The sequence below is a fragment of the Cebus imitator genome, unplaced genomic scaffold (genome assembly GCF_001604975.1).
Source record: "Cebus imitator isolate Cc_AM_T3 unplaced genomic scaffold, Cebus_imitator-1.0 Scaffold32, whole genome shotgun sequence".
Lineage (NCBI taxonomy): Eukaryota > Metazoa > Chordata > Mammalia > Primates > Cebidae > Cebus > Cebus imitator.
Genome location: NW_016107347.1, coordinates 5,973,026 through 5,999,653, shown reverse-complemented (window position 1 = coordinate 5,999,653; position 26,628 = coordinate 5,973,026). Strand labels below are relative to the sequence as shown.

At 38.5% G+C, this 26,628-nt stretch overlaps 2 protein-coding genes across 2 annotated transcripts in view; both read right to left on the bottom strand.

The window, feature by feature from the left end:
- RSBN1 (round spermatid basic protein 1) overlaps positions 1-19,936 on the bottom strand; it is a 51,208-nt gene extending 31,272 nt beyond the window's left edge. Inside the window, exons 1-2 of the mRNA XM_017524263.2 lie at positions 19,089-19,936; positions 4,007-4,680 (exon numbers count right to left, since the gene is read on the bottom strand). Of these exons, the coding sequence (XP_017379752.1) occupies positions 4,007-4,680; positions 19,089-19,791 (1,377 nt within the window). The 5' untranslated portion in view covers positions 19,792-19,936. The remainder of the gene's footprint in view (positions 1-4,006; positions 4,681-19,088) is intronic.
- A 1,235-nt stretch (positions 19,937-21,171) lies between these two features.
- Positions 21,172-26,628, bottom strand: part of PTPN22 (protein tyrosine phosphatase non-receptor type 22) — a 55,297-nt gene continuing 49,840 nt past the window's right edge. Inside the window, exon 19 of the mRNA XM_017524262.2 lies at positions 21,172-22,308. Within this exon, the coding sequence (XP_017379751.1) occupies positions 22,244-22,308 (65 nt within the window). The 3' untranslated portion in view covers positions 21,172-22,243. The remainder of the gene's footprint in view (positions 22,309-26,628) is intronic.

Below are 26,628 nucleotides of genomic sequence, written 5' to 3'. Positions count from 1 at the left end.
TTTTGAGACTTGCTCTGTTGCCCAGGCTGGAGTGCAGTGGCGGGATCTTGGCTCACAGCAACCTCCACCTCCTGGGTTCAAGCAAGCCTCCTAAGCAGCTGGGATTACAGGCGCCCGCCACCATGTCCAGCTAATTTTTGAATTTTTAGTAGAGATGGGGTTCCACCACATTGACTAGGCTAGTCTTAAACTCCTGACCTCAAGTAATCCGTTCACCTAGGCCTCCCAAACTGCTGGGATTACAGGCGTGAGGCACCATGCTCAACCTCCTAACAGTTATTTCTAACCGTATATTCCCATAGGCACCTTCAACTCAAAATATCTCAAACTGAACTCATCCACAGCCTCCAGTCCTAGAAACCAGCTTTTTCAACCCTGCACTGACTTTGACCAGCATCACCACCCACTCATTTGTCCAAACCACATCTGAAGATATACCTCTCTCTTACCAAGACTAGTTAAATCTCAACCTTCTAATTATTTCTCAAATTTCTTTCTTTACTCTCCAGTTTGGACATGGAGCATTTACGATCTGGTTACTATCATAACTAACTGGTATTCTTGCTTCCAATCTCATATCCTGTCCCCCATCCCATCCTCCACATCCTCCACACTATTATATAATTTTTGCAAACATAAATTGACAGCAAGCATTTCCCAGTTAAAATTCACCAATGACTCCCAATTACCTTTAGGAAAAAGTACTACCTTTTTAAAAGCATATCATATAAGGCTCTTCACAATCTTGATTATGTCTCTCTTTCTCTGGTCTCAACTCCTCCCGCCCCTTAACAGTCAGTGTATATTCTTGCCATGTCAACCTATTTGTAGCTCCCTCTAAGTGCAACATGCTCAAATGCCGCTGTGTATTTGCATAAGCTATTATTGCCTTAAAATGTTCTTACCAAGTTAAGTATTAACATGCTTTCAAGATTGTACTCAAGCATCACATGGCTTAAAACGCCTTCTCGAATTACCTCAAGTCTGCATTAGGTAACACCACAGACAGCATTCCCCCTATTATAGAGTTTTCCCTACGTGTACCTGTACTCCAATAGTACTCTGTATAATTGTTAATTTAATCATCTCCCCTACTAGACTGAGCTCATCAATTAATCCTTTTAAGAACACAGTGCCAGTACATGGTAAGTTCTCAGTGAGTGGTTGCTGAATAAGCTATCTTGAAATATAGTCATAAATAAGTATGATGGCTATATATTTAAACTATAAATAACTTCCAATAACTATGTCTCTAAGGCAATAAAAAATTTACGTGACTTTATTTATAGGGTGTTTTTTTTTTTTTTTTTTTGAGACAGAGTCTTGCTCTGGCGCCAGGTGCCAGGCTGGAATGTAGAAGGGCAATCTCAGCTCGCTGCAATCTCCGTCTCCTGAGTTCAACCAATTCTCCTGCCTCAGCCTCCCAAGAAGCTGGGACTACAGGCGTGCACCACCATGTCCAGCTAATTTTTGTATTTTTTAGAAGAGACAGGGTTTCACCATGTTGGCCAGGATGGTCTCCACCTCTTAACCTCGTGATCCTCCCACCGTGGCCTATTTATATGTTTAACAGAACTTCACAAAAAGTCAAAAGACTTCACATAAGTCCAAACTACCCTAAGTATTTGTTTAATTCCCAACGATCTAAAGGGATTTGTTAAAAATATTAGAACTAAAGCCTTTTGGATGCTGTTTCACACAGCGATAATTTCACTGACCACAGTGTTAAAAGCACTAATCTCTTCTCCATGGTAAAATGATGTGAACACTGCTCAGGTGGCCTGGGTTTCCATCTGGACTGTTCTACTTACTACCTATATGACCTTGGATAACAAACAATGAACATCTCCTAGCCTCAGTTTCTTCCATGGGAAACAGATAAAATTGCTTACCTACCTACCCACTACATTGTTTCAAATATTCAGATACGAACGTGAAAGCATTTCTATAAACCATGAAGTGCTAAATAAATTTGAACTATTGTGTTAACTTCCATTCCAACATCTGCTAAAGTAGCAAACTTAAAGTTTGGCAGGCTAATCCAACCTCCTATATCCACACCACACTCTTCTCTAATGACTGAAAATTCATAAATAAAATTAAGTTCCATGACCACAAGAGCACATAGTCTTCAATAATCTTATGTGGTTGAAGTGCTTAATATCTAATTTAATAATAATCTGACATGTTCTTCAAAAGTGTTTTTTTTTTTAATCTCGAAGTAAATATCAAGGTAAGTTGTTGGTACAGTCATTTAAATTTCAGCTCCATTTAAAAAAATTAATTGGAAGACAAAAATCAGCAGGGAATATTTCAAGATATTTTCTTTTATTGACTACTTAGACTGGATACCATCAGCTGACATACAAATTTGATCCACTATTAACTAATATGAATGTTAAAAGTCACCCTTACAAAACTGGGGCTTTTTCCCCAAAAATTTCTGACTTATTTCTCAGAAATGCTTGTTGGTCTATCAAAAGAGAAAATTTGCTGCATTTTTCTAAACTAAAAAAAATGACAGAGCATGTTAATTTTGCTCTCAGCAATATCTTTCCTTGTTAAATACGGAACTTATGGAGATTATGAACTATATTAGGAGAAATGGTTTCAATCTCTTCTGCAATATTTATAAAAAAAAGATTCCCTGACCTTCAAAGGGCAAAACTAAAAAAAAAAAAAAAAAAAAGGAAATCTACTACAAAAGTCAGCACTTCGGTACCTGATTGTGGTAACAATGCCAAAATCCAAGACGAAGCCCTTTATTGCACATGGTGTTCCAACATCTTGGGCAGCCCCATCTTGCGACCTCTCCACATTGGCTGCTCCTGCTCTCTCTACTGCAGAGAGAACTTCAATTAGAGAAATTCTGAAGCTCATAAATCTAAACTGGATACTCCCCTCATTGGAGGCAAAGACAATAAGACTCACTAAAAAGATTCAAGTTAGAGGAGGTTTCAAATAAATCTAAGTGGCTTAAAACCACTATAATTCAGGCAGCTGAGAGTCTTATTATGGCAACAATCTATTTACCTAAAAAAAAAAAAAAAAAAAAAAAAAGGGAAAAAAAAAAAAAAAAATCATAAGGGAAAAGAATAGCAGCAAATTACCAGACAGCCTGAAAAAACAGCACATATAATCATAAATGTTTAAAAAGTAAAAGTCTCTTCATCCAGATCCAGACAAAAGTAAAAACAAAAAAAGAAAAAAGAAAAGTAAGTCTCCACTAAAGTTGAATTTGTAATATGTACTACACAAACTTACAGTTGATATACGTAATATATACTGCACAAACTTCAATTCTTATGAGAAAAGCAAGTAAGAAAAAAACTAGGACAGATTATTAACTTTTAATGCCCTAAAATAACTTCACTGAAAAAAATGTTTGGTTAAAACCACTGGTTAAGAAGGAGACGTTTCCCTGCTGACTTAAGCCTAGCTGCCCAAGCAAGGCTTCAGAAAATGTCTTTACCTACAACAACGCCTAGGCAGAAGGAGCAGAGCCTCTGGCGGTCTTCCTAGTGACACTTCTAAGTCACATTGATAGGGTATATTTCTGGGATGGACTGCCAACAAGTTACTGAAAGAGTCATAAAAACTACAAAAACCTGGCAAATAAACAGGCCCATGCCCTCATGTGTTTTATTATGATATAAAAGCAAATCTTAACTGAAGTTATCCTGAGACCACCAGATCTCAATCACACCCTCCATACTAACATTACCAGATTTGTGAAAGACCAGATAAGCTTTCAAGCTAGTTTTCCATAAAGATTTGTAATGATGCATAACATGTATAAAGCAACCCTTCCAGCAAATGAGAAGCCCCACCCAAAGAACTTGGTAATTAAGATTTTTCAATTACAGGAACAGACAAACAATTGAAGCACCTTTATTACCATAAACTTGTTATCAAATGTGCTGGTATGTGCTATGCAACAGAATGAGGTTAATTCTGTTTAGAACTGTATTTACTAAATAATTTTTAACAATAATTTTTACCTTACCTGAGTGTGAAAATTTGAAATGGTGGTTGTTTCAATATCTTTCTTGCCCAGAATTTCCATTTTCACTGGAGTGTTGGGGAAATTAAAAGCAAAGTAGTCCAAGAAGTCTGGGAGATAAGCAGCCGCTCCATGCACTATTGCTAAAGCATAGTAAGCAGCATTTTTCTCATTTTCACTGAATGTCAAAGCAAGAAACTCCTCAGAAAATCTCTCCATCTCCATTGGAGACAAAAATGAGAGTTCATCCATGTAAGCATGAAGGACAAGAGCACCACCATTGGACTGGTGTTCCTCATGAATAAAGTTGCTAAATTTAGTACCTGTTTTTAAGAAATTTCTACGAATAGAATGTTCCTGGTGAGTCATGAAAGGTGTTTGTACTCCCTGGGGTACCCGATATTCTTGCATGCCCAAATTTAATCGGCACAGCTGTTCATCTTTCAGATACCTGAAGGACTCCTTATTAAGTCCTGAAGTGCTATTTATTTGTCCTTGGGTGAGAATTTCTTTACTGATGCGGGTCAGGCCAGCACAGACGGTTTGTACTTCCTTATTGTACATTTTAAGGCGTCTTCCACGCATGTCTTCTCGGTGTTTCTTTTTCTTTTTCTTCTTTATTTTCTTCACGACAAAATCATCAGCTCTCTGGGTTTTACCATTTTCATCGGGTGTTTCTGGCCACAATAATTAAAAAGAAGTTAGTTGGTAGGACTAGTGTCAACATACAAGCTTCTTAAGGTACTTGATCTCATTAAATATCCTACCTCGATTTCTCTGAATTTGCTACTACAACTTACGTGCTTAGAAAATGAATGAGACAGAGATCTTAAAATATAATAATATTCTGGATTGAAGAAAAGAATAAAAGAATTGAAGGTATCCATTTTTCAAAGCAGTTTTACTGACAAAAAAAAAAAATCAGAAATAATTCACACATAAAAAAAAAAAAAAAAGAAAATGGTTAAACAAATTATGATATAGCAATGGTATGAAACATACGATAGCTAAATATGATAATTCCAAAATCATAACAACATAGATCCTTTTGTTCAGTAACCTTCATAAAATTTAAATTTAAGCTGGGCATATTTTGCTGTTGGTCTATGAATTACTATGATACATATAGGCAAATCAAAGGCAAATTAAGCCATGAGATATCATTTTTTCCTATCAAGATGGCAAAGTTTGTGGTTTCTGGTCATTCTCAACTACTGTTGCTGGAAGTATAAACTGGTACAACTTTCTGAAGGGCAATTTAGTGATACATGTCAAAAGTCTACAAACCACCATCACATGTGTATACCTATGTAACAAACCGGCACGTTCTGCACATCTACCCTAGAACTTAAAGTATAATTAAAAAAAGAAAATTCTAATCCTCAGACCCAGAAATTTCACTTCCAAGTAAATGTTACCTAAGAAAATAATTGAAGATTAGCAAGGCACGGTGGCTCACGCCTGTAATCCTAGCACTTTGGGAGGCTGAGACGGGCGGACTGCCTGAGCTCAGGAGTTCAAGACCAGCCTGGGCAACATGATGAAACCCCATCTCTACTAAAATACAAAAAATGAGCAGGGCGTGGCGGTGTGTGCCTGTAGTCCCAGCTACTCGGGAGGCTGAGGCAGAAGAACTGCTTGAACTGGGGAGGCAGAGGTTGCAGTGAGCCGAGATCACACCACTGTACTCCAGCCTGGGACAGTGCAAGACTCCATCTTAAAAAAAAAAAAAAAAGAAAATAATTGAAGATTATATAAAGATATCCATGACAGTATTATCTAAAACAACAAAACAGGGAATGTTCTAAATGTCTAGTAACAGGGGACTGATCAAACTCTGATAGTTACATATTATAAAATGCTACCCGGCCACTATAAATTATATTATAGATGGAAAAACTGCCTGATAAATCAGAAGGTTACAAAATGTTTAGACTGTCATTCTTTCAGAAAGCCTTCTCCTCTTCCCCACCCAACCTGGATAGCTATTCCTGCCACACGATCCCTTGGTTTTGTATCGCCATCTTAGCACTTATACTCTGTGTTATTAACATTTAATTTTCTACCTCTCCCATGGACTGTCATCAATCTAAGGTCAGGGATGTATATCTTACTTTTCTTTCCTGAGCACTTAACACATGTACATTCTGATCCCATTTTTATATAAACATTCATTCATCCAAACATTTAAGAACCTACTAAGTGCTAGGTATGCTTCTGAGCACTAGGGCCATAGTGCTAAGGCCATACACAATCCCTAATCTCTTGGATCTTTTTCTCCTCCTTTTTGAGGAGTATGGAGTCTCGCTATGTTGCCCAGGCAGGTCTCAAACTCCTGGGCTCAAGCTATACTCCTGCCTCTACCTCTCTAAGTGCTAGGATTACAGGTATGAGCCATGGTCCCTGGCATCTCTTAGATCTTATGATCTAATTGTACAAGAAAAACAAAGTACCAGGTAATGATAAGTGGGATGCACGAAGTTTGAAGCTCTTTTTGGGAGGTAACATTTAGAATAATTCCTAAATAGTAAGACAAGTCAGGCATGTAAAGGTCTAGGAGAAAATATTCCAGAAAGAAGGAAAGGACCTGAAGAGATGAAAAAATCAGACTGATCTACAGATGCTTTACACACACACACACACACACACACACACACACACTCTTTCTCCTTCTCTCTCTCTCTCTCTCCACACAAACATACACAAGCACACACACATAGAAAAATATCTGGAGACTTTGGGAGGCTGAGGCAGGCAGATCACGAGGTCAAGAGATTGAGACCATCCTGGCCATCATGGTGAAACCCCGTCTCTACTAAAAAACACAAAAATTAGACGGGTGTGGTGGCGCACACCTGTAGTCCCAGCTACTCAGGAGGCTGAGGCAAGAGAACTGCTTGAACCTGGGAGGCAAAGGTTGCAGTGAGCCGAGATCATGCCACTGCACTCCAGCCTGGTGCCTGGTGACAGAGCGAGACTCTGTCTCAAAAAAAAAAAAGAAAACTATCTGGGAAAACATATACCAAGCTATTAATGGTAGTTATCTATTGGTGGTAGAATTCTAAATGTCTAGCTTCTTTTCTGCTTAACTGAATTTTCTATTTTTCTACAATAAACATATTACTTTTATCATTTAAAAACATTTAATTTTTAAAGGATTATCATGGATTGACAAACTCAAGATAGAATGACATCTTTTGTTTACTGGTTGGAAAATATACTTAGCAAGAAACTTTCAGGATTAAATACGAGATACAGTCCTGTCTTGACCAACTTCTAGTTTGGTCTAGTACTTACTGCATAGAATTTACCCACCAAACAATTGTTTTTTTCTGACATAACTGAAGTAATTTAGAGTTAAGACAAATACTCCAATTAATCCTATTATTACATCTAGAAAAACAAGTTCAACAAATTTTAGAGTTAAGAATTTACTTCATATAATATGTAAATGAATGACAGTTCTAGTACTCTATATAAAATCACTCCAAGTCAACCAGATACTACGTTTATGAAACCTTCTAAAGAAAATACTTTAAAAAGCAAGTCAAAGATTTTACCAATGCCAAATAACTTCCAGTGTCTTTCATATTTTCTTTTTTAAGTATAATAAAATGAAAACCCTTTATTTGCAAATATCACTTGTAATTAAACTGTGATCAAATACCAAAATTTATATATAATCAAAATACAGTTCACCTGGCAAGAGAAAAAGTCATCTTTTATTCTATATACAACTAAATATTTGAGAATTAAACACTGAGTAATAATAATTTATACTTCTTACCAAATAAAGTTAATCTAAATACTTTCCCCAAAATCAAATCAGTAATTTACGCAATTCTCCCAAGCAACTAAATGCTAATGCCTTAAACATAAAGGTTAGACCAATTTAAAAATATTCATCTAATTACCCTCTGCTATTAACATTTTAGCAACTTCACAGGAAAACAAGAAAATATCTCTGATCTTGTTATTTTAAGCTTCAGAAGAGGTATTTGGTATGCAGAAAATGAACTGCGACCTAGATCTGCCACTAAAATTAACACCAAGAAAAAACCGCATTTACTGTAACACATTTTCTATATTACTATCAGTTTTCCAGTGGTATTTTTAATATGACCAACTCTCTGTGGGTTTCACTTATATGAGTTTCACAAAATTCACTTACATGAAAACCATTCAATTAGTACAACGTGGCCCATCTCAGAAAAAAAAAAAAAAAAGAACAAAAAAGCTATTAATACAAATGCCTGCTTGTGAAGTTTAAATAAAAGCGAGCTAGGAAAAGAAGAGCAAAAAAAAAAAAAAAGAACCAAAAAAAAGAAAAGAAAAAGGAAAAGGAAAAAAACCACTGTATAAAGAACCTTATATTGTAATCTCATAAATCAACATGATAAAAATTTTAAATATGAAAAAAATTTCAATCTATCTTCTCACTAATCCTGCTTTTCAACTTTTTTTTTTGAGATGGAGTCTTGCTCTGTTGCCAGGCTGGAGCACAGTGGCGCAATCTCGGCTCACTGCAAACTCTGCCTCCTGGGTTCAAGCGATTCTTCGGCCTCAGCCTCCCAAGTAGCTGGGACTACAGGCGCGTGCCAAACGCCCAGCTAATTTTTGTATTTTTAGTAGAGACGGGGTTTTACCATGTTGGCCAGGATGGTCTCAATCTCTTGACCTTGTGATCCACCTGCCTCGGCCTCCCAAAGTGCTGGGATTACAGGCGTGAGCCACCGCGCCCGACCTCAACTTTTTTTTTTTTTTTTTTTGAGACAGAGTCTCACTGTCACCCAGGCTGGAGTGCAGTGGCGCGATCTTGGCTCACTCCAGCCTCTGCCTCCCAGGTTGGGTTCCAGCAAGTCTCCTGCCTCAGCCTCCGGAGTAGCTAAGGCTACAGGCATGCTCCACTACACACGGCTAATGTTTTGTATTTTTAGTAGAGACATGGTTTCACCATGTTGGTCAGGCTGGTCTCAAACTCCTGACCTCAAACAATTCGCCTGCCTCAGCCTCCCAAAGTACTGGGATTACAGGCATGTGCCATCGTGCCCAGACTCAGCTTTTGACTTTTATCTATCTAACTTAGGCTAAGATACAGAAAGTTGGACTTTGTTTATAGAGAAATTTAAGACTACTCATTTCATTCTGGCTAACAAATCTCCATGAATAAACAAAATGTATTACTGAATTATTATGATGGCAACTAACTGAAAATGGCATATGTATACACAAGTTTTTAAAGATTATTATCAAATGCTTGCCACTGTTGATTTATGAGAAAAATAACAATTGCCTAGCCTTGAATTCAAAACGTTATTTAAAAGTCAATGTCCAAAGTCTTCACAACCTTTCTATTTCTGGTTTAAGCTTTCCAACAGAGAATCTATTCAGCACATTTTTAGTATTTCCCATAGCGTAAAAGCTAAAATTTATTGACTGCAGTTCTTTATAGAAAAAGAGCCAACCTACACTATAACTGTGATTAAGAAAAGCTCTTATATATCAAACTGTGTGATTAAATATAAGGAGAATATAAATACATAATTCTACAGAGGAAGATACATTCACCTAAGAAACAAATTGCTGGCTGTCTTTAAAAAGGTCATTATTAATATATGACATTACTCATAAGATCCTCATATGTGCTATTACTACCAATATTATCAACTATTGTCATCTAATTTCATACCTTTGAAAGTTTTCACTGATACAAAAAAATAGCTTTCCACAGTATTAAGTTCTTTTTTTGTTTTTTATGGGGTTTTACTCTCGACCAGGCTGGAGGGCAGTGCTGCAATCTGGGCTCACTGCAACCTCTGCCTCCCAAGTTCATGCCATTCTCCATCAGCCTCCCAAGTAACTACAGGCGCACATCACCATGCTCAGCTAATTCTTATATCTTTTGGTACAGACAGGGTTTCACTGTGTTGGCCAGGCTGGTCTCAAACTCCTGACCTCAAGTGATCTGTCTGCCTCAATCTCCCAAAGTACTGGAACTATAGGCAGGAGCTACCATGCCTGGCCTACAAAACGTAAGGTCTTAACAGTAATTAATTCTTACACTCAAATTATGGCTTAGAGCTGGGAAAAAAAAAGTAGTATCTTCAATTCCTAAAAATCATGGTAGATGAACAAAAGCAAAACAAGTGTAATTGCTTTCAACTTATTATTCAAGATTTTTTAAAGGGCTAAAGCTGTTTTCTGAAAATAAACTTTTTTCAGTCTTCTTGAGAGTTCTTCCAATGCTATATACATACCTGACTAAAAAGAAAAAACAAAACACTACTCATTTTGAAAACCAAACATTTGTGAATCATTGTATGTTTTTAACACTGCCTTATTTTACCCACCATCTCTCTATATTATGGTGTTTTAAGAGCACTGTCTAGGTTTAAATCCCTGTTCTATCGCTTTCTAGAAGTATAACATTTTTTTCCCTAAACTTTACCATTTTTTTTAAGAGCAGTTTCAGATTCCTAGAACTATAACCACATCCGGCTCCCACAAATGCAGTCTCCCTGATTATCACCTCCAGCCAGAGTGGAATGTTTGTTACAACTGATGTGTCTACACTGACACATCATTATCCGTCCACAGTCCCTGGTTTACATTCAGGTTCATTCTTGGTACTGTATATACTGTGTTTGGATAAATGTATGACATGTATCCACCATTAATTAAATGGCATAAAGAGTAGCTTTCCTGTCCTATAAAATGCTCTGTGCTCTGCCTATTCATGCATCCCTCTCCAAAACCCTAGGAACCACTGATCTTTTAACTTTCTCCATAGTTTTGCTTTTCCAGAGTGTCATACAATTAGAATCATACAATATGCTGCCTTTTCAGAATGGCTTCTTTCCCTTAGTAATATGCACTTAAGGTTCCTCCATGTCTTTTTATGGCTTGATAGCTCCTTTCTTTTTAACACTGAATAATATTCTACCGTCTGGATGTACCACAGTTAATCCATTTATCTACTGAAGGACATTTTGATTGCTTCCCAGTTTTGGCAATTACAAATAAACCTGTTATAAACACCTATCCACAGGTTTTTGTGGGGACATAAATGTTCAGCTCCTCTGGGTAAATATCAAAGAGTATGACTACTAGATCTGTTAAGAAGCTGCCAAACTGTCTTCCAAAGTGGCTATATCATTTTGCATTCCCAACAATAATGACTGAGACAGCATAACTTTTTGCAAGTTAATTTCTTTGCACTGCTTCTCAATAGTAAAACTGGAGGAAAAAACAGTGTCTTGTCATAAAATTAGTATGCAAGGTACATGAAAAATGCATGTAAGTACTTATAATAGTACTAGAACAAACACAATACATGTTAACTACTAATTATTGCCAAAAACAGTTGAATTATAGAGGCAGTAGAGTGTACTATTTAAGATAATAACAAGTGCTACAGTTAGATAGACCTAGGTCAATATCCCAGCTCTATTGTTTACTAAGGTCTCTGGGTAAGCTCATAAGTCTCTTTAACCTCAATTTTCTCATCTTGAAATGTTATTAAGTCCAGGTGCAGTGGCTCATGTCTGTAATTCCAGCACTTTGGGAGACTGAGGCAGGAAGATTGCTAGAGTCCAGGAATCCAAGACCAGCCTGGGCAATACAGCAAGGCCCATCTTTACAAAAATTAAAAATTAAAAAAATTAGCTGGGCTTGTAAGTGCATGTCTGTAGTCCTAGCTACAGGAGGGAGCTAGGCTTAGCTACAGGCTGAGGTGGGAGGATTGCTTGGGCCTAGGAGTTCAAGTTACAGTGAGCTATAATCACTCCACTCCACTCCAGCCTGCGCGGCAGAGTGAGACCCTGTCTCAGGAAGCAGGGGGAAGGTATTAATTTTTTTTTTTTTTTTTTTTGAGACGGAGTTTCACTCTTGTTACCCAGGCTGGAGTGCAATGGCGCGATCTTGGCTCACCGCAACCTCCGCCTCCCGGGTTCAGGCAATTCTCCTGCCTCAGCCTCCTGAGTAGCTGGGATTACAGGCACGTGCCACCATGCCCAGCTAATTTTTTGTAGTTTTAGTAGAGACGGGGTTTCACCATGTTGACCAGGATGGTCTCGATCTCTTGACCTCATGATCCACCCGCCTCGGCCTCCCAAAGTGCTGGGATTACAGGCGTGAGCCACTGCGCCCAGCCCGGAAGGTATTAATACTACAGTCTATCTCATAATTATTTTAAGGATTAAATGAAACAATGAATATAATCACAATATTTGACACATCTTGATTATCAAGAGAAACACATAAAAAAGATCTCTGGAAGAGGAAAGAAACCTTATTTACCAAGTGTCTAATAGGGACCACAAATGTTACCTCATTTTAATCCTCAAACAAGCCAATGAAGTACAGAGAAAGAAACAGAACCTGAAACAAGATATATAATTTATAATAGATCACAAAGCTAGTAGACAACAGCCAAGATTCAAACTTTTCACCTATCTGACTGCAAAACTCAAACTCTTCCAACATACTGCCTACTACACTCTCTTCTTTTCTGCCTCCACTATCAGACATCTCCCTGCAACACTCCCATTAGATGATTAACTAAGATTATCAGGTTACAATTAATGGTCCTGAGGTAGCTTGGAAGAAAGGGAGTATTACTTAAACAAATATTTTACTTAGTGCCCATTCCAAAATTTGTGATGCCCTTAAATATGTGTTTGCCTCTCTCTGGGTGAGTAGGGAAAAATATTAGTCCCTACAGTTGTTGTTCTGATAAATAAGATTATTTATTTCAATTCCCTTACAATCCCAATAATTCTCCATTTCTGACATCAAAAACAAGTGTTTCTGGACTTAAAATTCCTGCTTTTTGACCTAAGAGAAAATTTCCTTTAAATGTCTGGCTCAGGAACACTTAAACTCCGTGATAGCAGCTAGGCAAGTGGCCAAAAGTGAAAAAAAAAAAAAAATGAGAAAGCAAAGATGACTCACAAGGGCATACATACGAGCAATCCCGTCACATAATGACATTGGAGAAGAGAGCCTACAGGGGCTGTCTTTCCTTTCTTTTCAACAAAATATTAAAATCATGAATTTACTAACCAATAATAATTAAAAAGGAGCATTACTTCTTTTGTTGGTTTTTTGAGGAAGCATATTTGTCCTATGTTTTCATGAGCAATAAGAAAGAGAGAAAAAAAAACCTAAGATTTCAAAAGACATAGGTAACTACCAGTTTAGACTCAAGACTATTGCCTGTATGAAAGAAAAACAACATTTAAATATCTCTTTGTTAAATAATTAACCCCAGTGGGCACAGCCGATAGATAGGTCAACTGGTCCATAAGTGAAAAAAACTGAGTTCTGTATTCAGTTCTATCACTGACTAGAAAATGTTAAGTATTTTACGTCACTGCTCTGAAAATCATTTTGCTTTCTGTTTTACAGATGAACAAGTTTACCCTAGCAATTACAGATTAAATTTTTGTTTCAACTATTTATGAACAACTCCAAATGTCTGAGATTGTAATAATTTATAACTAGCCTCCAAATGAATTCGGATTAAATACTGTTGGACTGCTCTGCAGGAAGGAACATGTCTCTTAAGTGAACTCAAGGGTGACAAACTTTTTCTGTAAAAGGCCAAATAGTAGGCTTTGCAGGTCTTATGGTCTCTGTCCCAACTACTCTATTCTGCTACCGTAGGGCAAAAACTACCATAGACAGCATGTATGAATGAACAGAGCAGCTGAGCCAGGCGGATCGCCTGAGGTCAGGAGTTCAAGACCAGCCTGGCCAACATGATGAAACCCCATCTCTACTAAAAATACAAAATTAGCTGGGCATCACATGATGGTGGGTGCCTGTAATCCCAGCTACTTGGGAGGCTAAGGCATGAGAATCTCATGAACCCAGGAGGTGGAGGTTACACTGAACTGAGATCGCGCCACTAAACTCCAGCCTGGGCCACAGAGTGAGACTTTGTCTTAAAAAAAAAAAAATTGTTACATTACAGGTTGTACTCATTTTGAAAAAAAGTACAAAAGCAATTCAATGGAAGAAGATTAACCTTTTCAACAAAAGGTGCTAGAGCAAATGGATATCCGTAGGCAAGAATTTAAAAAGTTACCTAAACCTCAAACCTGTACAAAATTAACTCAAATAGATGACAGATTTAAATATAAAAGTTAAAATTATAAAACTTTTAGGAGAAAACCTTTGGGATGTAGGACTTGGTATGTTAGATATGATGCCAAATATGATCCATTAAAGAAAAAAATCTTAGTAAATTGGCTATCAAGAAAATTTAAAACTTTTGCTATGTGAAGTATCCCACTGAGAAGATAGAAATGACTAGGCACAGTGGCTCCTGTCTGTAATCCCAACACTATGGTAGGCCAAGGCAGGAGGCTCACTTGAGCCCAGGAGTTTGAGACCAGCCTGGCCAAACCTGTCTGTGTCAAAAAAAAGAAAAAAAAAAAAGAAAAGAAAAGAAAAATTAGCCAGGTGTGGTGGTGCACACTTGTAGTCTCAGCTACTCAGGAGGTTGAGGTGGGAGGATCACTTGAGCCCCAGAGGTGGAGGCTAGAGTGAGCCATGATCACATTACTACGCTCTCCAGCCTGGATAACAGAGTGAGACCCTCCGGTGAAAACAAAAACAAAAACAAACAGGCTGGGTGTGGTGGTCCACGCCTGTAATTCCAGCACTTTGGGAGACCGAGGCAGGCAGATCACCTAAGGTCAGGAGTTCAAGACCAACATGGCGAAACCCTGTCTCTACTAAAAATATAAAAATTAGTCGGGCATGGTGGCAAACACCTGTAATCCCAGCTACTTGGGAGGCTGAGACAGGAGAATCACTTAAACCCGGGAAGTGGAGGTTACAGTGAGCCAGGATTGTGTAAGTGCACTCCAGCCTGGCCGACGAAGTGAGAATTCATCACAAAAAAAACAAAAACAAACAAACAAACAAAAAACCAAGCAAACAAACTAAAAGGATGAAAAGACAAGCAACAGACTGGGAGAAAATACATGCAAACCATACAAAGAAGCTGTACCTGTGATCTACAAAAAATTATCAAAACTCGACATTAAAAAACATACAATTCAAGGGCCAGGCACAGTGGCTCACGCCTGTAATCTCAGCACTCTGGAAGGCCAAGGCAGGTAGATCGCCTGAAGTCAGGAGTTCAAGACTTGCCTGGTCAACATAGTGAGACCCTGCCTCTACTAAAAATACAAAAAATTAGCTGGACGTGGTGGCAGGCACCTGTAATCCCAGCGACTCGGGAGTCAGAGGCAGGTGAATCGCTTGAACCCTGGAGGTGGAGGTTGCAATGAGCCGAGATCTCACCATTGCACTCCAGCCTGGGCAACAAGAGGGAAACTCCATCTCAAAAAAAAAAATTATACACACACACACACGCACATACTTCAACTACAAAATAGGCAAAAGGTATAAAAAGACATTTTGCTGACCAGGATATATAGATGGCAAATGATGATATGAAAAGATGTGTAAAATCACTAGCCATTTGGGAAATGTAAATTAAGATCATGATGATACATCACTACCCATCTATTAAAATAGCTAAAATAAAAATAGTGAAAATACCAGGTACTATTGCTGACAGGAATGTAAAATGGTACAGACACTCCAGAAAATATTTATGCAATATCTAAAAAAAACAAACGAACAAACAAAATAAACATATACAGTCATTCTTGATATCCATGGAGGATTGGTTCCAGAGCCTCCCAGGACACTAAAATCCAAGGATGATCAACTCCCTGATACAAAATGCCATACTAATTGCTTATAACCTATGCACATCCTCCCCTATACTTTAAATTATCTCCAGATGATTTTATACATAATACAATGTAAATGCTATATAAATAGTTGTTATACTGTATTGTTTAGGGAACAGTAACAAGAAAAAAGTCCATACAAGTACAGTACAATTTTTTTTTTTAATATTTTCAACTTCAGGTTGGCTGAATCCATGGATGTGGCTTACCATATGACCAAAGAAATGAAAAGTTGCATGCACACAAAAACCTAAACATCAATGATTATAGAAGCTTTATCTATAAATGGACAAAACCAGAAATAACCAAAACGTTCTTTCTATAGGGCAATGATTTAATAGATGAACCATGGTACTTCCATACCATGGAACACTATAAAGCAATGTAATAGAGGGATGGATCTCAGGGACATCATGCTGAGTGAAAAAGGGCAATCTCCAAAGATCACATACTGTATAATTTCATGTATATAATAGTCTCAAAATGACAAAATTACAGAGATGAAAAACAGATTAGTGGTTGCCAGGGGACAGGGATGGTAGAGAGACAGAGGCCATAATTTGTGGTGGTGGAATAATTCTTTATGTGGATTGCAGTGGTGGTTACACTAATCTACATATGATAAAATGGCACAAAGCTACATATACATTGTACCAATGTCAATTTCCTGGTGTTGGTATTATACAATAGTTATGTAACATGTAACCACTGAAGGAAACTGGTAAAAGGTAAGGACTCTACTATGTTTGCAATTTCCTGTGAATCACTAATTACCCCAGAACAGTTAAAATAGTTTTCAGAAATCTGAGAATAAGCTAAGGAAGTACATAGCTTTGTAAGTAACAAGAATCTGCCCACTCTTCTTATTAATGTTAGAGTTGTTTCAAGGACCAAGCATAATAAAACATTAAATGCTGGTTTTAGCTAAGTGCCTACAATGAGCCAGGCACTGCTGTAAGTACTTTCACACAATGCCCTGTTTAATCCATGTAACAACCTTATACATGAAATTCCACAACCCCATTTTACAGGTAGCAAAAGTGTGGTTGAAAGAGGTTAAAGCAATTTGTTCAGGGTCACACAGTAAGTGTTAGAGCCATGATTTAAATTCACATTAATACCAGAGGCATGCCTCTTGCATACCACTGTAACAATAAAGATGTTCAGAGGATAAAAAAGGTATCAAACTATGTGCAAAAGCCTGGATTAAGCAAAGTTAAACCAGTTTATTTTCTATAGGGTTTTCAAAGCTTTTTAAATGCTAGTTCATGTTACATACGTAAAAGGCTAGAGTATACAGTTTTTCTCAAATGTATTTGACCAAAAAAACTCTTTTTCCCCAAAAATCTAGTTTGGGTATATAATCCAAGAATCTTTCGGCCAAAAGTTAAAATGTTTAAATGGATTTATCTTAACCCACTTCTCTTCTTCACATATTGGCAAACTACAAATATTTACAGTGGTGTTGTCCAATGTGGTAGCCACTAGCCATATGTGACTAATTATACATTAATTAGAATTAAATAAAATCAAAATTTCAGTTCCTCAATCACGTCACATTACAAGTCTGTTCAAGGACCACATATGGCTACCATATTGGTCAGCACAAATACAGAAAATTTCCATCACCTGAGAAAGTTCTGTCAGTCAGCATTGGGTCAGAAGCTTGTTTTTTTAAAGAACATGGGATCTGTACCATCTTCAGGAAAGCACATTGTGAATTATTACACATGTTATTGCCTCTATTCCCCCCATAAAACTGGGCTAGGTCAGAGATCCTTGATGATCTAAAGCTACTGCAATGTCAAAGCAGAGGGAAAAGGTAAACAAAGGAGTGGAAAAAATGAATAGCAGGAAGAGAAGCTTGAAGCCAGATTCAGGAGTCTGGGTTCTACTCCATTATGCCAATAATTTTTTTTTTAAACTTAATTTTTTTTGCATTTGGTGCTAATTTAACTGTGATTAAACAGGTCTCTTTACTACTTTGGGCCTCAGTTTCCTTTTCCACAATACAAATTTAAGCCATACGATCACTGATTCCCTCTAGTTCTGTACAGTTAAAACACACACACACAATGAGAAAGCAGGGAATAAAGGTAAAAATAGAAAGATCATCGAATATTGGTAGTGGAAACTGGCAATCCTGTCATCTTGCCACAAGTTCTATTCCCCAGGACAAGATTTGGATACCACCAAATGAATAAAAATTTAATGCTTGTCAATGCTTATTGAGCAATTATTTGCAAACAGCACCAAAAAAAAAAAAAAAATTAGCCTTAAGACCAAATATGTGGAAGGAATGCAAGGAAAGACTGGTTCATTAACATGTAATAACCCAACTGGTCCAGTACTAAAAAACAAAGAAGTATTTTAAATCTTCCTGAGGGAAAATAACTAGCAAATTATATAAAATAATATACAAAGTACAAACATATGGCATAATAATAGCATCAAATTTCTTCAACAAATAAAATAAATTCTACAGGTACTTGGGAACAGGAAGACGCCAATTTTGGCCAATCTAATTTTTCTAGAACCCACACTTTATTGGATACTCTTACATTTTCTAGTTATATATTCTTGAGGGCTATTGGAATTAACAGATTCATAAATTGTGCTGGACAGAATAAAATGCAACCGGAATTCCGGCCTCTTACTGCACACCCACTTTTCAGATGCACTGTTGGTCCTATTTCCTCGTATCAAAGGGTACAGAAAACCTTCCACATGCCTATTCTAACAACTGAAATAGCTAATATGAAACCTTTAAAATGATTTTTACCTCTAGATTAAAAAGAACCAAGATAAACTGCGTTTGGTATTTTACCTTGCAGAAGGTAAGTCAACCAGTGAGTCGTGTAACCTTTACATGAATTCCCTCCTGGAAGACTGGAATCATACCCGTGACTATTCTGGAGTAAGGGAGAGCAGACACTAAAGCTTTCCAGCAAGCAAAACAAGGAGAAGGGATTTTAGCAACATGCCTTTACTTTGGAAAGACATTTTTTAGTACCCCACCTACTAATCTAACGCGGCGCGGAAACCTTGCAGAATTTGAAAACAAATGGTGAGAAGCTCCGGGGGACTGGTAAAGGGGTTAGTAACTGACAGCTCGGCCTCGGAGCGAGAAGCCTCAAGTAGTTAGATCAAACTGTGTCAACGATCTGAAATCCAGGGTCCACCCTAGTGGGCTTAGAGAAGTAGAGCAGCAGGAGGTAAGCAGGGCTTTGGCGTGTTTCAGTCCTAAAGATGCGGGATATCGGAACTGACAGAGACCTAGAACCCAAGCCGGGCAGTTTGCCTGCTCTCACCTCTCTTGGGGGCTTTGATGAGAGGCACCCCTCCAGTCCTCTCGCCGTTTTCCTGCTTGTCCTTGTGCTTGAGATCGGTTCCGCAGGAGCTGGGGTCACCATCGGAGCCGCGGTGGTGATGGTGCTTGTGCCGCTCCTTGTAGCCCTTATGCTTGGGCCCGGCCGCGCTCACCGTCAGAGGCGAGAAGGTGAAGAGGGCCGAGGTGCTTGGGGCCGGGAGAGGGGCAGCGACAGCGGGCCCGGCGGGTGCCAGCGAAGGTGGCGGCGGAGGCGGCAGGAGAAGAGGCTCAACAGGGCCTGGGACAGTTGGGGCTGCATTCGTTGGCGGCAGCGGCCCAGGATGTTGGCGGCTGCGACGCCGGCGGTGAGGGGGAGCGAGAGGGGGCTCCTGGCTCGGCCGCCCCCGCTTCTCCTGAGACCCCCCACTGCTAGATCGGCGCTGCCGCTTCACTCCCCGCGGGGAGACCCCAGCATGAGGTTTCTCCTTCCCCTCTTTGTCCGGCTCCTCCTGCGCCGCCACCGCCCGTACTACGCGCACCGCTCCGACCTGCGCAGCCATTTCACCCACAAACACACATTTAAATGGCCCGACCGCCCCCCCGTCTGCGCATCGCGCAAGCGCCGCCCGCGCACTGCCCGCTGGGCATTGGAGTCTCTCCCCCGCCCTCCACTTGTCGGCCGCTCTTCGTCCAGAGATGAACATGCCGGAAGCGGCCGTTCCCAGCTTTTCTCCGCAGGCCCTTCCAACCGACCTTCTATTGTAAAAGCACCCTGGGCCGCGCAAAGCGTCATGGGAACTGTAGTTCCGCCGCGCCCCGCGCCGCGTCCCCGGCTCTGAGTGGAGAAGCGGAAAGGGAGCGTGCGCGAAGTCACGCTTCTGGCTGCGACGCAACCGCTGCTGGGCGGTGATTTGCCGCCAACCGCCCTAACGGCCGAAACAATGTTAATGGCTTTCAGAGTCTGGAGGCGTGTTCCCATTATCATCTTCCTGTGACCCTTCCTCGTTTTACACAGTGGAGGTGGTCTCCACAGTGACTTTTAAATTTAACATTCCTCTCATAACCTTTGTGAGGTAAAAGAATCTCCATCCTTTTAACTTTGACGGGAAATGAAGATGAAAAGAGGATTTAGTAATATGTAAAATAAGGGTGGTTTTGCTGTAAAAATAAGATAGGGCCTCAATTCAGAAATATTTTCAAGCATCTGGGGCATTGTTACAGTTACAACTACAGGCCTAAGAAGTCGGGTGCGAGAACTCCTTGGGGTCCTGGTGAGTGCGGCCCCTCCTCACTCACAGAGGGATATGTCGAGCCATATCCCTCTAATGTCAGGAAAGGGTCAGCATTTATTTTGAATATATCCCTAAGTTACGAAAAATTGTAGATGGAAACCATGTTTAAGATTTTAATAAGATTTTTTTTCAAATGTTAAGGATATAGATTGCACAAATTTGAAAATTGTGCCTACCAGAGAACACACCAAAAATCGTCACTGTTCACTACGATATAGTTGCTGCTCAGAAATTCGTTTAGAATTTCATCCTCGCTTTAGCTTTTACCTGGGTTTCTTTTATGTATTTATTTAGAGATGGGTGGGGCGGGGTGCGGTGGCTCCCGCTGGTAATCCGCTAGCTTTGGGAGACCGAGGTGGGAGGATTGCTTGAGGCCAGGAGTTCAAGATCAGCCTAGGTAACATATGAGCCCTTGTCCCTCAAAAATATTTTTTAAATTATCCAGGCACACGCCTGTAGTCCTGGCTACTTGGGAAGCCGAGGGGGAGGAGTGGTCGTGCCACTGCACTGTGGCCTTGGTGACAGATCCAGACCCTGACTCTTAAAAAAAGGGAAATACAAGGTCTTGCTCTGTTGACCAGGCTGGCCTCCAACTCCTGGGCTCAAAGAATGAGTACCTGGGCCGACAGGTGCACTCACAGTGCCCAGCTTTACCTAGAATTCTTTTAATATATTTGTTTCTTGATAAAGACATTTGGAAGTAATTGATTATAGGGATATACTCAGCAGATAAAATAACTGGTTTGATATCACTAGTTTCTGGAGAACTATTACCTAAACATTGTAATGAGGTCAGTTTAAAAACAAAAAAGTTTATTGAGCATCTATTGGATACATTGTACTACAACAGACATAATAATATCTCATTCAATTTGCCCTATTGGGCTTCCGAATGAAAAATACAAACAAATGATGTTTAAGCAATATCACATGTTTCTAAAAGTTATAAATAAAGTTCTTTAAATAAGATTTTTAATGCATTAGGGAAAGTCAGGTAGATTCTTTTTAAAAAAACAATTACCTGCCAATTTATTTGCTATATAAAATTAGAGTTGAAATAGATTTTCTTATGGGAGATCCATATTCATATAGAAATTTACTTTAAACTAGTATTTTTGATTGGCTGGATATAAATTGCACATGATCTAAAGATCCTGTATAAACATGTGCAATTTATGTCTTGCTACCAAAAGATAGCTATTATATTTCATTGATTACTTTTCTAGAATTGGCAATTTAATGACTTTGGTTAAAACTTAGCAGGAATGTAGTTGAATGCCTTGTTGTTATATTCAAACAATTGTCATTATTTGCACATTTTATTCTCATAATTTCTCATTTTCTTAATATTCCAGTTTTCCACAACATCTGGGAAGATTTATAAGGTATACTACATTTAGGCAAAAATAACTCCCAGGGAATAGTCATTGTCAAGAGCAGTTTGTATTACAACCCACAAGGTAAGTCTTTTTTATAACTTTTTATAGTAAATTCTGGCAATGGAGAAATTAGTTGAGATCCAAATCTTACAAACCTTTTGAAGTTTCTGTTTATGTAAAAAAGTAAGATAAAAATAACTTGCAAAAATGAAAAATAAATCCATTCTAAAAGTGTTTCTCATACAGCATTCTCTACATAAGCTCAAGTGACAAACATTTGCAGTTTTCAACTCAATGTAAGTAATATGAAAATGCAAAACTGGCACTTATTTGCATTTTGCTTTTCTTTTAAAAGTTATTAACACATTAGCATCTCTTTATATTTGGTATTATGCATATAGAGCATTTATTTCAACTGGCAGTATTCTAGTAGTTTTATTCGCACGTGTATTTGCAGCCCATATTCTTATAAATCTGGAGTTGTATTAAATATTCCAAGTTGGTGGTGGATTCCTTGGTCCTTTGGGTTTTGAAAAACGGTTTGCAAAACCTGGAAACAAAAATAAAGTTGAATGAAAAGAAAGATGTTTTAAATATAGAAATGAATACTTGGCTTTTAGAGTATATTATATGCAAATACGTGAACTTTGTTAAAGGTTAGGCAGTATCTTGACCAATTTAGTAATAGATTGTTAAGGCATTATAGTAATCTAAAGTTTAAATGATAACAGAATACTAATAACACTTTAAATTTGATGAGCACTTACAAATTTAATAATGGTAATAATAGGATGAAGCACACTGGTTATATATAGCTTTTGATAATTTAGTATATAATATCATTTATCTATGACTTTTTGTCATCCACTCCTAACCATCAAACGAAGCTGGGAAATTTTAATTTCACAAAAATATAGCACCATTACTTATAACATTATTGTATTACATCCAGTTATACCTCTATGTCGATCCAGAAATCCTTCAGTTATACTAAGAGATTATGTTTGGAAAGCTTAGAAAAAATAAACAATCCTGAAAAACTAAGTAGGTAAGTATCATTATTATTTATCTTTATTCTTCAAACTTGTTCACCCTACCCCACCCCAAAGAGGGGAAGATGAGGAAATTTTCACAACTACTTAAGGCTATTTTTGGATGTTTTCAAAAGATGTGCAGGTTGATGACGTTGGTTCTTTATCACTTTAGCAACATATGACTTTTATGACTTTTCTTTAATGGCAGTGTCTTTTTGTTTGAGATGGAGTCTCGCTCTGTCTCCCAGGCTGGAGTACAGTGGGGCAATCTTGGCTCACTGCAACCTCCGCCTCCCAAGTTCAAGTGATTCTCCTGCCTCAGCCTCTCGATTAGCTGGGATTACAAGCACCAGCCACCATGCCCAGCTAATTTTTGTATTTTTAGTAGATATGGGGTTTCACCCTGTTGGCCAGGCTGGTCTCAAACTCCTGACCTCAAGTGATCCACCTGTCTTGGCCTCCCAAAGTGCTGGGATTATAGGTGTTAGCCACCATGCCAGGCCTAATGGCAGTGTATTTTTAAGTTATCTTACACTTAGCAACTTTAGGGGTTTAAAGTGAGAAATGAAAGGTTTGAAGTGCAGGAGAATAATAAAATGGAAAACTCAAAGATATTCCTAAAACTTTAATTTCATCATCATACAAATTGTATTATCTTACAAATTGATGTAAGGATCAAATGAGGTATTTGTGTAAAAAGCGATTGGGGTGGGGTGCAGTGGCCTGTAATCCCAGCATTTGGAGGCCTATGCAGGAGGAATTGCTTGAGCCCAGGAGTTCAAGACCAGCCTGGGCAAATTAGTGAAACCCTGTCTCTACAAAAAAATACAAAAAAATTAGCTGGATGTGGTGGCTTGCACCTCGGGTCTCAGATATTCAGGAGGCTTAGGTAGGTGGATCATTTGGGCCCAGGGAGGTCAAGGTAGCAGAGAAAAAAAAAAAAAAACAACACCAAAAAAAAAAACAGCATCCAGCACAATGCCTGGCACATAGTAAGTACTCAAATGTTGCTCAGGTCAGTCATGGTGGCTCACACCTATAATCCCAGCACTTTTGGAGGTAAGTTTGGAGGATAGCTTGAGGCCAATAATTCACATAGTAACTACTCAAATGTTGCTTAAATTTCAACCTTGAAGCCAGACACAATGGCTCATACCTGTAATCCCAGAACTTTGGGAGGCCGAGGTGGACGGATTACCTAAGGTCAGGAGTTGGAGACCAGCCTGGCCAACATGGTGAAACCCCATCTCTAGTAAAAATACAAAAATTAGTTGGGCATGATGGCAGGCACCTGTAATCCCAGTTACTCAGGAGGCTGAGGCAGGAGAATTACTTGTACTTGGGAGGCCAAGGTTGCAGTGAGCCGAGATTGCACCACTGCACTCCAGCCTGGGCAACAGAGCAAGACTTGGTCTCAGAAAAAAAAAAAAAAAAAAAATCAATCTAGAAAACTATGCCAGAAATGGAAGAGAAGGAGGGTAGGGAAGGGGAACAAAGGCACATTCAAATTTATTAATGGTGGTGATTTAAAAAAAATTGGTGGAGGGGACATACAGCCTAGTTCATGTACATTTTACTCTTCTGAGTGGTAAAAAAGAAGATGGAAGGAATACTTCTGGTTAAATAGTTTCACACACAATAGTCAGAATCATCCTGTCAGTACAGATCACTTGATTGTAACCCAAGTGAATTAGGAGTAGAGATAAGGACATATGTTAGTACTGAGTACCTAAAATTTTAGGAATACCTATATTCAGTCTCTTTCACAGATCAATAGTTTAAAACAGTTTCAAGCTACCTTTTTTTTTTTACATGGGAGCCAATTCAGGGAAAATAAACTTGAACCCCAAATTTTTTATTCAGATTTAACTACTTTTTTGAGTAACATGCCCTTAAATTGATGTTGCCTGAAAAAAGTAAGTGCTGATTTTTTGGGGTTTTTTTCCAAGACAGAGTCTTGCACTGTCACCCATGCTAGAGTGCAAGTGGCGTGATCACAGCTCACTGCAGCCTCAACCTCCCGGGCTCAAGTGATCCTCCCACCTAAGCTACAGGCACATGCCACCATGCCTGGCTAGTTTAAAAAAAAAAAAAAATTGTAGAGACATAGTCTCACTGTGTTGCTTAGGCTAGTCTCAAACTCCTGGCCCCAAGCAATCCTCCCTCCTCAGCCTCCCAAAGTGCTGGAATTACAGGCATTGAAAGTGTTGCTTTTTAAGTAGATAAAATGTTCAAATTTAGGCATATCTGAGAGGAAGCAACATGGAGGCAGCTCTCTAATATTTTATCCTCACATTGGATTATGTAGACTGTTGTTAAGCTAGGTAGGCCTAGAGTTACTCAAGTTGTATCACTGATTTAGAGTAAAGAAGGAAGCAGAGAAAATTTGTGTTCCAGGAAAAGTTGGGAGCTTTTTCCTTTTTCTTTTTAAATGAGATGGTCTCGTTATGTTGCCCAGACTGGTCTTCAACTCCTGGGCTCACGGGATCCTCCCACCACTACCTCCCAAAGTGCTGGGATTACAGGCATGAGCCACCATGCCTGGCTTGCTTTTTTCATAGTTTATACAATATTCTATGTAAATGTTTTAGCTAAATGATTTTACATAAATTATACATTTTTTAAATTATAAATTTTTTTTTGAGACGGAGTCTCACTCTGTCGCCAGGCTGGAGTGCAGTGGCACGATCTCAGCTCACTGCAACCTCCAACTCCCTGATTCAAGTGATTCTCCTTCTTCAGCCGCCTGAGTAGCTGGGCTTACAGGCATGTGCCACCATGTCCAGCTAATTTTTTATTTTTAGTAGAGACAGGGTTTCACCATGTTGGCCAAGATGGTCTCAATCTCCTGACCTCGTCATCTGCCTCCCTCAGCCTCTCAAAGTGCTGGGATTACAGGCATAAGCCACCACACCCGGCCTAAATTATAACTTGTTAAACCTTAAAGTTAATGAAATCCAAACAAAATTTTGTGGCAAAAAAGGCAGATCCAGAGATTTTAGTTAAACATTTTGTGAAGATGACATAGGGATTCTAACTTAAGTGTGGCAGAGATTGCTACTTGTCCACCAATATCTTTCTTTGCTTCTTCCTCAAATAGAATTGTATGTAGGCAATTTTATTTGCCCAACAATATTACATTTCCTAATCTCTTTTGCAATTTAATTATAGCATATGTCTAAGTTCTCATCAAGAAAATATGAGCTGATATAATCTGGCCATTTCCAGGCCAGTGCCTTTGAAGACCAGAAGAGTAAGAAGAGGAGGCCACACCTCCACTTTTTCCTGTTTTCTTTCCACCTGCAGTCTGGAGATGGTAGCAACCCAATTTGATCTTCTAAGTAAAGACAACACCATTAAGCGGCAGTTCTCAAAGTGTGATTCAGGGACTCCTAGAGGCTTCACACTCTTTTAGGGTGGTTTTGGTTAATAACAATTTTTAGTAGTAATAGCCTACCACTAATTGCTATTCTGCTTACAAAAAATTATACATGATACTACTTGAAATAGTATTATAAATATGTATCACATAGAATAATAGAATACTTAGAATAATAAAAAATTATCATTTTAAGTTTATAGCATATACTTATGAGCAATTGGGTAAGCAAACCTTAAAACTGTCAGAATTGTGCTTTATTTCCTAATGTTAAATTAGTTATATAAGATTAGACAGTGGCAACTGCTGTTCTTTTTATCATACTTGTATGTTTTTTATAAATTTGTTTTAGATATGAACCGGAATATCACAGCATCTCAATTTTTTCATTGGGCTAGTCATATTTATTTACTACATGCCAACACAATAATTTGGTTACCTAGCTTTATTTTTCACA